At 39.0% G+C, this 17,154-nt stretch overlaps 1 protein-coding gene across 2 annotated transcripts in view; it reads right to left on the reverse strand.

Annotated features, from left to right (window-relative positions):
* Positions 1 to 493: 493 nt before the first annotated feature.
* onecut2 (one cut homeobox 2) overlaps positions 494 to 17,154 on the reverse strand; it is a 36,045-nt gene continuing 19,384 nt past the window's right edge. The window contains exons 2-3 of one of the 2 annotated variants that reach the window (XM_051411984.1): positions 5,035 to 5,118; positions 494 to 818 (exon numbers count right to left, since the gene is read on the reverse strand). In XM_051411984.1, coding sequence (XP_051267944.1) covers positions 529 to 818; positions 5,035 to 5,118 — 374 coding nt within the window. In that variant the 3' untranslated portion in view covers positions 494 to 528. The remainder of the gene's footprint in view (positions 819 to 5,034; positions 5,119 to 17,154) is intronic. The other variant, XM_051411985.1, reaches the window with a different exon arrangement.

Below are 17,154 nucleotides of genomic sequence, written 5' to 3' on the forward strand. Positions count from 1 at the left end.
AAACAGATTTTTTTTATCTTATCCCAGAGCTTCTAGCACATTCTGCAGTCGTAAAGCTTTCATTGGTTTCTTGTTTGGTTGGTTGGTTCCTAGCTTATATTGCATAATAGAAAACATACAGTCTTCTAGTCTTTGGTATTTGGGCTAGAGTGTCAGCTTATTGTCCTAAAGGAGACATCAGCAGTTAAAAGTCTATGATTCAAAAGTTTTTTTTCCCCCACTGAGGTTTCTATGTTTTATAAGTGAGTTTACCCTTCAGCTTCTTTATGGATTCACGATGAATTTGCAAAAGGCGGTTAGGCTACAAACAAGTCGTCGCAGTGAGCAGCCCCTCTCTCATTTTGTCACCCTCGACAAAAGCAAAACAGACAAACAAACAAAAAAATGTAAAAAGTTTGGTTTTCTGGACAAAACCTCGACCCGCGGCACTCGACCCTCCGTCCCTCCCCGCATCTCCAACCCTCCCCGCCCCGCCCGAGACCCCTCCCCTGTCACTTCCCTCCCCCACCTCCTCCTCGCAATCTATTATCACGCTTTGGTACAAGTGCTGGACGCCGAAGATTGGCCGCCGGGGCTGGCTCCATCGTCTGTCCATTTGTCCAGGCTCCGGCGGCGGGCGTTCATGAAGAAGTTGCTGACGGTGGTGAGTTCGAGGCCCAGCTGCTGCGAGATGGTTAGCTGCATCTCCTTGGAAGGTCGCTTGTTCTCCTTAAAGATGGCAAGCAGGGTGCGGCGCTGCAGGTCGGTGAAGACCAGCCGTGACTTCTTTGGTGTGCTGTTGCGCTCCTTCGCCGTGTCCTGCTCCTTCCGTTTGCACGCTGCGAGGAGAGAGGGGGGAAGTGGCCAATGAGAGAGGACAGCAGAGGAGAGGAGTTGGGGTGATGGGAAGAAGAGACAGAAAATGTAAGTGTTAGTGTTGTTTATATTGTCTGAACAACAGTTAAACAGTGGAGTAGGATTCAGCAGCGTAGATGAAACACAAACAGAAGGTCTTGTTGATGGAAGTTCATGTTCCTATGTGCATCTTACATCTGTTTCTGTGCTGTCTGTCTTCCACTGAGTTATTATGAAACTTTACTATACGGTTCAGGTATTTCACTGATTAGGACACAACAGAATTAACCTTGCGAGGCAGCTGGACTCAGAGGATCAGAGGATCACAAAATCACGAGATCACACGAGAGTCAATCCTGCCAGGCTTCAATCACTGGGTTTGTGGCCAAACTACAGAGGTAACAAACTAAACTTCCTTTGAGGAAGTACTGGCAGCTGACAGGGTGCGAGGTGTGACGCAGTGGGAAGCTTTACAGTTTGTTAAACAACGATGGCGGCTCCTGTAAAGGTTAGCATAGATGCTGCTAGCATCAGTTATAACAGAACTGGAGAGTATTTCTTCATTGAAAGAAGAGCAAAGAACGGCACTGAATGCTCTTCTCCCGACTGCCTTCGGTAGAAGGTTTTCTATGTTATATGGTATTTTATGGTATATTGATCTGATTGAAGTTTGCCCATAATAGACTTTGATAAACAGATGGGTCATCAAATCACCTGCCAGAGCATTTAGCTGATTACAGTCCTTTCAAACCTAATCTGGTTCGTTTCAAACTAACTCTGGTGCGTTTTTTCCTGTTTGATTTGGTTTGTTTAGGCTGGTGTGAAAGCTTTCACTCCGACTCTGGTGTGGACTACACAACCAGGCTGAGACCACCTGAAACTGTAGATCAGTCCACTTCCAAGCAAACTTTGTGGTGTGAAAGCAAAGCAGACCAACCACAGGATATTATGAGACGGAGGGGCAATAATCTTAACAAATGAACACATTTTTGAAGCATAAATGTGATTGCCAGAACTATTTTATGTCTAGTGTTAACCTCATACGTTATTTCCGCCATCCAATTAAAAACCAACAGAGGTTACAGGAAGTGTTAAAATGCGAATTAATTTTTTTTTAGGTTTTAGGACTCACTCAGTGTAAACACAAACCGCACTAGGACTGCAAGCCAACAATGTCTAATTTTTCCTCTTGATGAGGGCCAAACAAACCAAACTACAGGTGTGAAAGCTGCTTAATAATTCAGTTTGGTTTTGCCAGTCCAGCTCACTTTGGATATACCAGGCTTCTCTTTCTTCTTGAGCTGAGCAGGCTGAGGAGGAGAAGCTCTGTGGTCTCTATATAATCACTTCCCTCACGGTTCATCTATCTGCAACCAATAACAACCGTATCTAATCACAGAAAATCCCATTGAGTGTAATAACATCTACGACGTGGCCCTCAGTGTGTTTGGCAGCATTTCTGTTTGTGTGTGTCTTTCAATATATTATACGGTATACTGTATTTATTGCTTTAAAAGACAGAGCACTGCACCAGTCTGTGGCCTCACTGTGATTTTTTATTTATCTTGGTTCTTTTATTTTTCTTCATTTTAGCCTTCTCTGCAAACTTGAACCTAATATTGTAGATATTAATAACTATTTGATTATTTTCTTACAATGGACCCTGCACTCTCTGCAATCAGTAGCTAGGGCTGTCACTTTTTATTCTAAAATTTAAGCACCATTCAAACAAAAACAAAATCTGAATATCCAATCTGTAATGATGTACCCAAATATTCACTTTATATGACCACAAACTCGAAGGAAAACCAAAACAGATGAAAAAGAAGAAGAAGAAGAAGAAGAACAACAACAACAATACGTCCTCTAATGTTCAGCTATTGTATCTCAGTCACTGAGGGGGAGGATGAGGTTTGGGTGCGTTTGATTTGTTCACCTCTCTGAATTATGTATGCATGAGTCAGAGCCTGGGCAGATCAGTACGAATCAGGTTAAGTACTCAATTCAGTCACAAAACTATTATGTAAGGGGAAACTACCAACGCTGAAAACACACACACACACACACACACACACACACACACACACACACCTCCTCCCCTCTCCCCTCAGCTTCTTACCACAGCACCTAGCGACAGTTTCAAATGAAAGATCACAGCTTGTGTCTTTGTCTCGTTATCATGATAGATGGTTGGGTAGCTTTAGAGCCGTCATGAGAAAAACACATATATTATGTTTACACTGAGTGAAACATTCAAAACAGAGACTCGATGTTGTTTTATGGCTGCAATCAATCTATCAAATGTAAATATCCTCCGTGTATCATTTTAGACACATTTCACCAAAATTCAGCCCGATGTTTTTGGTGTCTTTGGAAAGTTTTGGATCTCCACTAGAATGTAATATAAAGGATTTGGAAAAAACACTGTGAGAGTAAAGAGGTAAAATTATTGACTTAATTTATTCTGAGTACAGTGTACATACATGCCCATGTCTTTTAGTTTTCTTGAGGTTTTTTTTTTAAACAATCCAGCCAGCACAGTGGCTAGTTGCTGGATGGAATGACTCAAATGTAAATGTCCTGATTTCCCTGTTGTTTATTGTGACTCTTTTTCTGTTCTCTGGGTAAATATGTGAAATACTATGAAGAAACAATATCAATCTTCCACACTGTCAGGAGTCAGACTGTTGTAATAGAGTCTGTCACTGACAGGTGGCACTATTGATCTCTGAAAAAAATTACAGTGTGTGTGTGTGTGTGTGTGTGTGTGTGTGTGTGTGTGTGTGACAGAGAGCGAAAGAGACACGTTTGACTTGAATCATCACACATTATATGACAACAAATGAAAGACATGAAAAAATTAAATAATAATAATTATAATAATAATCTTTTAAACTATGGTATAAAAGCCACTAAACTGATGCACATGCTTTATTATGGCACCATTTATTTTGAACCTTTTTATATCAGTACCTTCTTATTATTTTATCATTTTCTTTTCTTGTCTCTCTTCGTTCCCAATTGTATTTTAGAGTGCTGTTTTTTTTGTTTTTGTTTATTCAGTCTAAACTAAAAATGATCTTGGACATTGGACCCGACTATTTACTGGACGATCCTTGTGATGAAACATCTGACTGTGAGCTGAAGTGTGTTTTTTATCCAGCCGGACTTTTAATGAATGTTATTAACAGCTTTTACATTTGAGCCACCTCACAACCAAACGGTTTCCTCTCTAATGTGTGAAAGCATTATTTAAACAGGGAAGGACACGGAGGCAACAAAGTGCTATTAAACCTATTACAGCTGCTGTTTGATTACAGGTTTACATAAACAGCTTGTGTTTACTACTGTTGTTTACTACATGGTCTTTCTACAACTCTTTATGCTACAGTAAGTGCTAATACTATATTTTCTACTGGTAATAACATCTGTGTAGAGTCATCCACGTAGTGCCAAAACCTTCCATCCCCTAGGCTTTTATTGTGAAATTTAACATGTTTTCTGACAGTTCTAATGATCAGAAAACCAGAAAATATTGCCTTTAACTTCATCATAATAAAATAATAAAATCAGTTTAAACTAAACTAAACTAAAATCAATAAATCAATCAAAAAAACCTAAAAACAAAGACCAATGCAAACAATGAGACAATGGTTCAAACCCGATGAAAGCATGAAATGGCAAGCATGGAACGGTAAAACCAGTGATAAACATTAAATATTCATAAAAAGCTGCCCTATAAAAGTCATTTAATAATAATAATAATAATAATAATAATAATAATAATAATAATAATACGGGCTACATTTCTTTGATAAATTAACATTTTTTAAATGTCCATTTAAAACTTGCTTCACACTGAAATAAAGCCAGTGAACTGCTGTAGAAACAATGACTATATGTAACTTGGATGTAGCACCAAGTAGGGCTGGACTGGGATAATAAGGCTGGGACGTCAGCCCAGTCCACACATTGACAGCAGACCACATACACTGTAGCTGTTTTAGTGCCATGTGTTTTCTGCTTATGCCAGTAACATATCTCATACTACACACAAACACTGCTTCAAAAAACAGCCAAAATACTTAAAAATAGCCAAATGTCTTCAGTTGCAATAGTTTACTCTTCAATAATCAAGGCTACAGGACTAAATATTCATATATATAATGTTTGTGCGCTTTTGTAGTGTTAGTTGTGCACCTGGCATTTCCTCAGAGCTCTGACTGGACTTGTGTTGATCACCGTGAAGCTCTGGTAGCTCTGAGTAACTGGAGGTACTTCCACCTGACAGAAAAGAGGATGCAGGTGTTTATTTTCAGTGTTATTTGCATGCAAACACATCTACACAGCATGATTAAGTGTTGATGCCATTTAACTCAGGTAGTTGTGATATGACATGCTGACCCCGTCAGCGTTTACACTAACCATGTCCCTCTCTGCTCCACATATCTGTCATTTTGTAGCATTTGGCGTCAATTTCCTGCAGGGCTTTCTTTTTTTACTGCGCTCCCTCTCAGCTCCACCTTTTCTCTTTTTTTCCTGCGCTGTCCATATACTCTGCACACTGCTGCCGTGCACTCCACTCACTGGCTGAACTTTGTGTTGATGTGTACGTGCGTGCGACCGATTGTGCGTGATGACAGGCGGAGATCAAACCTTCAGGTTGAAAGCAGGCGGGGGCTGACGCTCTGCAGGTCAGAGAGACTGTAGTTGCCCCGTGTTATTTTCACTTTATTTTATACATTTCATTTAACATTTAGTCTGATACTCTGGGACACTCAGCTGGCCAAAGTTACCGGGAATTCTCCCAGTGCTCCCAATAGACAGACCGGGCCTGGCACCACAAGAAAGCCCTAACCCTAAGACCTAAGCCCTAAATACTGAAAGATGGCATCAAATGTCTGGTCAGATTCATTTAATTTTGCAATTTTTTACTATATGTAGGGTTGTGTTTTGGCAAGAATCTGACGATACGATACGTATCACGATAAAGGGGTTAGAAAAACTCCCAGAACTCTGGGATCTGCGTTTCTATTTACCACAGTCGCTGTAACATGCAACATCATAGCCTTCATGGACTTCAGTTTATGTTTGCAACCCTACTCTCTAATGGTTGGGGTTTTCAACACAATAATCGTTACATTGGTTTTAAGAATCGATACAATATCACAAAACAATCACAATAGTCATGCATATTGATATTTTCTAAAATGTCTAATTGCATGCATATTGGACATTTCACGGCTTCTTATGTTACATGAAACAAGTGTTTTTTTAGAAAAAATATTGTTTCTATTTCTTAAGGTTTTGAAGAGACGCAGGTATTGTGTCGGCACTATAGTGTCAAAAACATTTCAAACCATTTTCGGCTACTTGGACATTCAAAAAGAAACAAAACACCTTTTACTTTTCAACCAAATTAAACCCAGCTTTAACTGAGATGTCTGGATGTAATGTGACCCTGAAATCAGTGACAAGGCATATGTAACATTACTGGTTTCGTCCATGTTTTTGTGGTTTGTTTTTTTGTCATTTAGGCATAGGTCTCTATTACATAAATGACCTGCAATGACTTTATTCGGACATGACTGCTGCCTTTTTTAGAATATTAAACAGTGCACATGTGCAGAATGACAAGACATTCAGTTGGGACTAATTTAATTTGTTCTCACATTCTGTATATAAAGCATTTGACTGGATATTCATAACAGAATATCCATGATTTCAAATATTTATATTGTGCCTTTAACTAAAAGAAATTCAGTTTACTGAAATCAGAGAATTTGAACAATTTTCTTAAAAAAATGACTCAAAATGATTAATCAATTATCAAAATAGCTGGCCATTAATTGTTGACGACTAATTGATTAATCGACTAATGGTTGTAGTTTGTATTTATACAGGCAGCACTAGAAAGAAATGGGGCAACATATGGACTGATCTGACATGAGAGGATTCTCTTAAACAAACAACCAAATTTGATGTTTCAAACAAGAGTCAACAAGAAAATAATAAAACAAGGACAAGCTATTTCAAATACTGTAAACAGATTTCAAATGTAGACCTTTCTCTCTCTCTGTCGCTCCTCTTTTCTGCTTACTGTAGCTCGATGAAAAGCAGCTCAGCAGCAGTTCACCCCAGACAAGGATTTTTTGTGCAGACATTTACGTGTAAAAAGGGAGCAATCAAAATCACCCACCCACATACGCGCTGCCGTCAATGGAGAAAGAGCACGCTTGAGTGATTCAATCAGGCCTTTTTTCCTCTGCTCGGGGTTACAGTGAGGATGAAATACGCAATTATATTATTCAAAAGGGGTTTACCGCTTTGAGGAGGGGTGAGAGCCGTGAGGGGGGGTGGGGTGGCTTTTCTTTAAAGGTAAGGGTTGGATCAATGGGATCGATAAAGCAGGGTTCCTCTGTCTTTCATCAGCTCTCTCGGTCTCTCTCACAGACATCAGTGTGTTGCTAAATGCGTCTCTAACTGCAAACGAGATCAGCAGAAAGTACGGACAATCACTCGCCCTCTCTGTCTATTCTTTCTCTCTGTGTGAGTCAGCTGTCAGGGCGTTCTCTCACAGAGTGCCTCCCTTGTCTCTTAGAATATCCTAGAAATTAAAACTACAGTCATCAGTTATTCACTCACCACATCATCATCTGTATGACTGTCTAAATTAATCCATAATACTCACATACTTTAGGTACAGACCAAAATGTGGGTATCTGTAAAGTACTGTTTGTTGGGAACAAATGTCTGGTCGGAATCATATTAGTTTTAATTAATCAGATATCAGAAAGTTCCTGATTAGAATTATAATTTTGCCAGTTCTGCACACATTATGGAGGTCAAAGGTTTTGTTCGGTGCCTTGTGTTTAGACATTTAACAATGAAAGAAAAAAAGTGTTTTATGAATATTTTTTTATATTTCTCAAAGGAAGGTGTCACAAAAAGTATTGTTTTGTATGGCTTTGGTAATGTGCGTGTGTGAAAACTATACTGTGGCTTTTTTGCTCTAGTTGCAAAGAAATATTCATAGCTGCAATCATGTACTTACTTTATGTGAGCACATCTGATATTTAATAATCAGTTAATGATACATCAATAATAGCCTAATTTTATGCATGATCCATGATGATAAAGATGCAGAAAAATAGAAATGTATGGCAAAAATAGCATATTGTTAATATTTACACCCCCACAAATTCACAAATCGTATTTTTAGGGTGTCCTAAAGCTCATCCTGGCTCCCCTACAGTTTGCTGTAATATATATATATAAAATCTACCCAGACATAATCTTTATCATTGAGAAAACTTGAATGCGACTTGGAGACAGAGACCTCCACCAAAGCCAACAGTCCAGTCTTTTACAATATGGTGCTGATCCCTTCTGAATGTTTGAGGTGACTGTTTTGGCATACCATTCTTTCTTGGTCCATGCTAGACCTTTCCACCAAGCTTCCTTCCTCCTTTCTTCAGGCTCCTTAGGCACCAAGACAATCCTCATCCCTCAGTACATCACTTGCAACTGTATAGTGACTTACAAAACTGATCTCTGGCAAAAGCATTCTTTTTTTTCTATATCAGTCTTGACTTTGTCTCACTCATTCAGACTTAGTCTTAACTTGTACTCAAACCTCTTTGGACTCTGTCTCGACTCGGACTCGACTAGTCCTGGTCTTTATGTATGGCACTAGATTTCTGACAAAATCTGGTGCTGTATATCTGGGGCCAGGCTAAATTAGTGGTGAAATTAACCTTTTAAAGTCAGACACAGAAATTAACCACATCTGTTAACATCTATTCAGAAACACAAGACTTACATTTTAAAAACGCAATCAGCTTGTAACGCCCTCTGCTGACCAAGAGATCAAGTCTTCAAATATGGCAGCTGAGAGGCATTCTTTCACCTTAAAGCCTCTTCTCTGCTCACTTGAATGGGGGTTGAGTCAAGTGCTGGGCCTCAAGAGCTAGTAACTCTCACAGCAAACACAGCAATGTATTATACAGAGGTTTTAAGAGTCAAGGGCTGCTAAACGTCAATAGAAACATCAAGGTGATGTTTTATTGAAGCAGCCATTTCAAGTGAATACAGATAAACAAAGAGAACAAACAGAGCAGAGAGGCTAGAGAGTACACATATAAATGGAGAGGAAAAGATTGATAGCAGAAGAGAAAATAAAAAAGAAAGAGGAATGATGATAAGGAGAGTGCAGATGAGTAATGGAGAAAGTAAGGAGAGAAGTGAAGGAAACAAGAGAAGTAAATAGTGACATTGTGGGATGGGGGAAAGAAAACAGGAATGAGAACATACCTCCCACAATGTCACACTTTAAAGTTTACTTTGGTTAAAGTTTGATTACATTTAATAATTTGAAGTTCAAACTTTTGCTTTGATTAATATTTTCTGTTAATCAACAAATAAATAACTTCACTACTTGTTTTAGCGTTAGTGATACTTGTTAACAGTTTATAGTGGTCATGGGCAACCACTCCTGAGATACAATAGAGTTCAAATGTGGTGTCTCTCAGGGCTCTATCTTAGGCCCAGTTTTTCTTGCATGTTGCACTCAGTTATTGGAAGACACAACATTGATTTCCATAGCTATGCAGACGATACCCATCTCTACATCCAGATGACTCCTATGGACACCTTGATTGCACTTAAGTTGTGCATTCATATTGTGCATATTAATTCATTGATTAATATCAGGACTTCTTATAGGTAAATCAAGCTAAAGTTGTCTTATTGAGGCTAAGTCTGAAGGAGAAACTCTTGGTAAATCTTTAAATCTAAATATGGAAGACACATATTAAATATTAAGACACATACTTTGCACAACTTTGCTTTTTCCTAGAGTTTCTACCCTAACATAGTTTTAATTAATAATTGATTACCTATTTATATATTTGTTGAGTAAATATCACAATTGTTAATAATTATTTAATCATTCACTTCTATGTAAAGAATTGTGTGTTGCAATGTATTCATAAAGTGTGATAAAGAAATAAAGTTTAAGTGAAAGTTTAAAGAGAGGAAGTGACTGAGCCAGCAAGCTTTGGTTTCATTTTACAGACAGAGAGAGGGCGGGAGAGGAGAAAGAGGAGCTCAGCAGAGTCATTAGAGACTGTTTCTATCCTCACCACAAAGATAGATCACAGCCTGGCAGCTTTACCATGACTGCCTTAGTCTCCACAGTGCCATGTATGTGTGCTGTTGCTGGCGGACTCTATTTCCCACAATGCAATATGTAACAGAAATGAAGGAGCTATCACTAAAGGGACAAAATTGTTGTCGGTGCTCTGAAAGCTCAAACAAACATGTACAATGTTGGTCTATTTGTCATGTACAACCATTTTATTTTTCGACTCAACACACTTGGCTCCGGCAAGTCAACGTGACACATGGAATCCAAGTGAGAAAGTGCAGCTAGTAGCAATGTTAGTGCTAACCCAGACTACACAAAGTTATCTCTTGTAGGTAGAGAGAGATGAACTGTGAGTGTCCCAAACTATCAACAAGCAGCATGAGTTAAAAGCATAGGAGGAACGTTAACATTAGCATAATATGTGAAATTCTGTTTGTTTTCCTGCTGCAGAAGTAAAGACCACAGAAGCCTCACATAAGTAATGCTAGCATAAAAAAACAAATTAATAACATTATATACTAACCATAATGTTTGATGTAGGAAATGCTTGCTGTTTTCCATCAAAATATACCAGACACTGGTGTGTTACTTATTAGATGATATTAGTGTGTACTGGGGAAGCTTTAATCTGTGACAATACGTAGTGTGCTTATAAAAAATACTTACTTAGTATTATTTACCAGCTACACAGGATCATGAAAATAGATTCTGCACACCGCAGATTTTAAGACAAATGCAAATCAATCAGTCCGCACCTCTGTCAGCTGTGTCCAAGTCTCACACTAAAAGTCACTGATCACCTGAACCTGAAGAAATCTCACATTATTACTTTAAAATAAGTGTTTTTCCCCCCTCACCAGGTTCTGTGGAAAAGCTACCCACTACCTTATTTCATTTCCTGGGGTCTGACTAGATCAAATGCTAATTATGCATGCTAAGCTAACAGGGAGGTTTCCTTAGTGGGACATTGGACATGTTCCTCTTTTGGTATTTTCTCAGGCACAAAACTATGTCAGTGTCAGTGAGGGCCAGACACAGACAGAGGTAAAAGAGGGAGATTGAGATGAAGAGGTTGAGACTGAGAAGTAAAGACAGAGCAACACAGTGAGAGATTAAAAGAAGAGTGAGAGCAGAGAGTTTGGGGATCAATATAGCTGAATATAAGGACTCCACAGAGTCAGACAGACAGACTTCATAAAAGGAAGCACAAAGGGTTCAACAGGAGAGCTCTCTCTCTCTCTCTCTCTCTCTCTCTTCTCATGTGTCTCTCTCTCTGTCTCAGACTTTCTTTGTGCGTAATTTCGTATTTTATTGCTGTCTTGCTTTTTCTTTTGTCATTCATCACGATTTCCTCCATCACTTCCTTTTCCTCTCCTTCTTCCTTTGTCTCTCTCCTTCATTTTTTCTTTTTAGACTTGTTTTTTGTACTTTTTGTTCTCACCTGTCATCTATCTTTTGCATCTTTCTAATTTGTCCCTCTCATCCTCTCTTTTGTGTCCATTATCGCTTTGCCTCTCTTCTCCATTGTCTTTCCTTTTCTCTTTCTCCCTAACTCTTTCTTCTCCCCCTTCACTTGTCCTCCTTCCTGTCTCCTTGCCTCTATGTCTCCTTCCTCTCCTTCATCTTCCTGCCCCTCCTACCTTTCTGCCTCTCTCTTCCCTCCCTCTTTCTCCTTTCGCCATGTCTCTCCTCTTCCTTCTTTCTCTGTGTATCTTTTTTTATTGCACCATTACCACTTAAGCCTTGGTATCCATTACACAGAGGGCATATAAGTGCAGGGTAAGTACTAAAGTCGCCCTTCAACATACACTTCACTGCTCATGTGTGGCGCCACATTTGGACGCTTCGACACTCCGTCATGAGCCGGCAGGGCTGAGCGTTGTTTTGATGAAATCATTAATTAGCTTCACGACTGTAAATGTGATTGTTGTGATGTCACAGGTGACTTTTCCCCCCAAAATAATCCCGACTGTTAACTGTCTTTCATTTTGCCTACTCAAGCTTTGAACAGTACTTGCAGGGGGCAGGTCCACTGCTGCAGTCTAGACGGGTTGACAGTCACATGATTTTCACAGCATCATCAGTGATGGTCAGCTGGTGCAAAGCAACTGAAACATACCAAACACCTTCAATTAATGTAATTTGATTCATTTAAGCCACTAATTTAACAAAGGAAAACACCAACCCCTTGAAAAACTCCTCAATTTGAAAAGCCCTGAATTAACAAAAAGAAATAATACTTAGAAAATAATTTACATATGTTTTTGGCAATTGTATTGTTGTTTTAAATCATGCATGTAATCCAATAAAAATAACAATTATTATATAATAGAATTAATGGCTAAATTAATTGATTTTTACAGTAAGAAATTCATTTTATAGTGGATGCTATGGAGTTTGAGATGGTGCAGTAGCATTGTGGCATTTTTCAAATATCCAAAGAAATTGTGTCATTACCTCCTTAAATGGGATGTTGGGTGGGACAGCAGTGAGTCTTGGCAGGTACATTTGTTGGGGGACACCAGTCTCATTACAAATCTAATTTCAAAATGACAATATCAGCCATTTTAAGCAGATTATGTAGTAAAAATCAATCAATCTAAAAGAGCCAACTAATTAAAGACAATCTGGAGACAAGGATAGGGACCATGAGGGCCACAAAGACCAACCCATTTAGTGGCACGATAATTAACTCTGGAGAAGATTTCCATTAAGTCAGCGAGTCTTTGTTTGCTTTCTTGGCTTGTTTAGAGGAGTATCAGTATTAGGCGTGTAAGAAAAAAACATAAAATATAATAATAATATTTTATTTTGTGATATTGTATTGATTCTCACAAACACTGTATCGGTTTTTGTGTATAAACCCCAATCGCAAGAAAGCCGTGCACCTAAACTTAAACTGACGGCTTTAATGTTGGATGTTACAGTGACTGGGATAAATACAAATGCAGATCCCACTGTTCTGGTTGTGTGGTGGTGTGTTCTTTATACTAGTCAGTTTTCCTAAAATTTTATTTTTTTAAATAAAATTGCAATATATCATAGCCTAGCCTAGCTTACAGTATTGCAATACATCACAATATTAGAATCAGAATCAGAATCAGAAATACTTTAATAATCCCAGGGGGAAATTACTTTTCTTACATATACTCCATATGTACTAGAAAAAAAAACAGAATAGTATATACAATATATTGTGTCACAATAACCCCTGTATCGTGATACATATCGTATCGCCCAATTCTTGCCAACACAGCCCTGACCAGTATGTATACAAGTCACATGAGCCTACACAAATTCCTCATATTATACTGTATCTTGATTTCACCTTGACTTCAAGTTTAGTTTTCAGGTTCGTTATGACAAGATTCAATCACAGATTCTACTTTGTTTGGAGATCGTCACTCATCAACAATGATTTTTCCAAGATTTGAGATACCAAGCTTTACATGATTCTGCTGTCACTGTCCAAAAAAAGCTCATAGGCCACATGTCCATATAATATTAGGTCAGTAAGTCAAAACAGCCACCTTATCACCATACACAAAAAAAAATTAAGGGTGGAATGGGTTTTACCTAACATCCAGACACACTCAGACCAACCATAAACAAACATGCTTGAATTAGTAATGCAATCAGCCATAGGGTACGTTTGAGCCTCTAATACAGCTACAATCATAGTTGGCTGGTGTTTAAAGGGGTGTGTTACTGCTTTACTTTACAACAGCCTTGGTTTAATATGCTGCCTCTAGAGCAGCTGCAGCTCACAATGTGACACAAAGTGAAGCACTTTGTATGAAGTTAAACCGGAGACGTGTCAGTCCTCAGACGGTTGCTGTTACAATGCCCCGTGTGTATACAATGATGCTGGTGAGTGACTCATAACAGAGAGAAATGATGACCAAAACTATGAAAACATGGTTGTAAAAAATCCGAACATTCCCCTTAGTAGTCGGAATATTGCACTATAACACAGTCTGCAGACTTCATGAGCATGACAGGCTGGCACACACACTTGATGCATCATATCTCAGCACTTAAACTCACACACACACACACACACACACACACACACACACACAGATGTACATAGAGACACACAGCATTGTAGCAATCAGCACTCCACTATAAGCTTGCTTGAGTGTGTGTGTGTGTGTGTGTGTGTGTGTGTGTGTGGTTGCGCTTAATGCACCACGATGCTTCTCTCCTTCCGTTTTGAGAAGATAACCGGAAATGGAGCATCAGACTGAAGACACTCTCTCAGTCTCTGTTTCTCTCTCTCTCTCTCTCTCTCTCTCTCTCTCTCTCTCTCTCTCTCTCTCACTCACACACACACACACACACACACACACACATCCAAACTGAGAGCATGAATGGATCTGTTGGAATATTTATCCTTTAACAATACAGTATAGCACAGTATGTCACTGTATCAGCTGAGAAATAAGGCCGCACATCTTCATATCCATTAGTTCTAATTAACCAATTAATTGTAAATGACAAATTCCTGTCACCTCCATTTCCAGAGCCCAATGTTACACCTTCACTTACTTACTTTTCTAAGAAAACTCCAAAACTCAAAAGAGATTCATTTCACACAGACATGAAACATCGAAAAGGAGAAAATCTGCATTTGGGAAGCTTTAGCTTGCCAAGGTTTGGTATTTTTAGAATGGCAATGTCGGTCCACCATTTTGTTCCAGACTTGGCGGCTGACATTTTTGCAGGAATCCTGTGGGTCACGGGATTCCCGCGGGATGAGAATCAATTTCACTATTCATCACATGACTGGGACGGGACAGAAAAGAAAGTCAACGGGAGCAGGAGAGACGGGAATCATAATAACAACAGGATGGTGTTTATATATAAATATACAGTACCAATATGGATGGACAAACACTATCCATCCATACTGCCACTAAAATCCACAAACTGGTCCTAAAACTCTGTCATGGCATTTGGGTGAGACAGGAGTATTTTTGTGGGAGAGGTTTGGACAGGAGTGAAAATCCACTCCCATGTCCCTCCAGACTAAAATATCTCAATAACAATACTTTAAGTTGCCACTGAGTTTAGAACATACATTTATGGCACCCAGAGAATAAATTATACTGCCTTTTGGTGATCTCTTGCCTTTTCCTTTCACACCACTATGAAGTGGCCATTGGTACTGGTTTGTAGTGAAACGTCACCACCAAATATCTAATATCATGGTTTATAATGAAATTCCTTCATGTTCCCCCTTCACCACCATTCTAATTTATCCATTACTGTAAACAGTTAAACAGCGCAACCAAATGCCTACAAAACTAATAACAGTCTCAGTTGTACTTTGTGTTTAGTGCTAATTAGCACATGCTAACAAACTAAACTAAGGTGATGAAAATAGCAACCATTGCTAAACATCAGCATATAGTCGTTTGTTACTTGAAGTCTCTCAGATGATTAACTAATTATCAAAATAACAGTTATTAACTTTTTGTTGATCCGTTAATCAATTAATCAACAGCTATTTCTGGCTGCATGTCCACTAGAACATCTTTAAATACCATAACCATCTGTATGTATGCAAACAAACATGAACTTAGAACCCTAAATTGCTCATTTGCTTCTGATTTCCAGCACAGGACCCTCAAAGATAGTTTACAGGATATGGATCTCATGAAAAGACCAAAACCAACAATTAATCCTCCTACTGACACATACTGTCTTCCTACATACACATATCTTCCTCTGCGCCATAAAGCACCACTGTCCAAAAATTAAGAAAAAAACACCAGTGAGACACTACCATGAGCACACACACTGTAGTTTGTTTGAAGTCATACACATACACCGTCATGCTGCTCCCAATACTCACTAGCATGCCAAATGTGTATTAATCCGCTGCTGAAAATAGTCCCTACCAAAATTCCCTATTTCCTCCTGTTTGAGTAGCATTTGCTAAAAACTACAGTGTCCAGCTGTTTAAGGATATTGCTGACCCTTTAAAAAAATTAAATGAAAGCTTTCGGTTTTCTAGTGATATGGACTTCCTGCACTACATCACATATACAGGCAAATAGATAGATCTGCTTCCATCACTGATTGTACTGAGGAACAAAGAGGGAGAGAGAACGCGAGTATTCACAGTGTGTAATCACCGAATCTCTCTGTGTGTGTGTGTGTGTGTGTGTGTGTGTGTGTGTGTGTGTGTGTGTGTGTGTGTGTGTGTGTGTGTGTGTGTGTGTGTGCGCAGAGATGCTTTATCAGTGGATAATCTGTATGTCCACACGGTCTGTGGTGACATCACCGGACAAAGGTCCCGCTGCCCACTTATACACACATGCGCACACACACTCACACACACACCCACACACACTGTAATGTATCTTCAGTTGTTTACCAGCATAAAGGGGTTGACCAATCGCAGCCTCGGGTGGCTCAGTGATGTCATTGAGCTGATGAGGAAATGGCCTCAGAGGAGTTTGATGTCATCCACCTCTGTCCCCCCCACCCTCCCTCTCTCGTCTCCTTCAGCTCTGTTTCTCTTTAGTTTTCCATCTACTATTATCCAACAGACAGTTCTACTATAAATAAAAAATAACAACAACAAAACAACATCAGTTGTTTCGATAAAAAGCAAGGTGTGAGTTATGAAGCCAGGTTTCAGTCATTATGGGCTTGCTGTTACGTGTGTTGTTGTCATCAAACCCTTTCTGAACAGTTTGGAATGTAATTTGATCTTTCGCTCCAGTTTAGATATGATGAATTAATGTATGAACTGGACCGGGAGAATGGACTGGAGCTGTGCTGCCTGACCTTTTTGGCTTGTGACCTCTAAAAATCAATTTAGTGTGGACGCGAGCTGTGAGCAGTCCGACCAGTACAGCAGATTTTCCTCCCTTTCCTTTCATCTTGAGGGTTTCAGAGGCCCAAATAGGTAAAGCTGTTTTCTAAAAGAAACCCTATCAAGATACATTTCTGTAACTGTAAATATTCTTTTCTTTCTTATTCCTTTAATCCCCTTACAAAAAAAACACATATAAAGATTCAATATACTCCATTGAATTGTGGGATTTCTAGCAAAAAGTAGTGTACAGGCCCTTTTGTTGAAGAAAATTGACACTTAGTTTAGTTTAATTAGTTTAATAGTTTAATTTAACTTAATTCTAATTTAGTTTATCATATTA

The sequence above is a fragment of the Dicentrarchus labrax genome, unplaced genomic scaffold (assembly GCF_905237075.1).
Source record: "Dicentrarchus labrax unplaced genomic scaffold, dlabrax2021, whole genome shotgun sequence".
Lineage (NCBI taxonomy): Eukaryota > Metazoa > Chordata > Actinopteri > Moronidae > Dicentrarchus > Dicentrarchus labrax.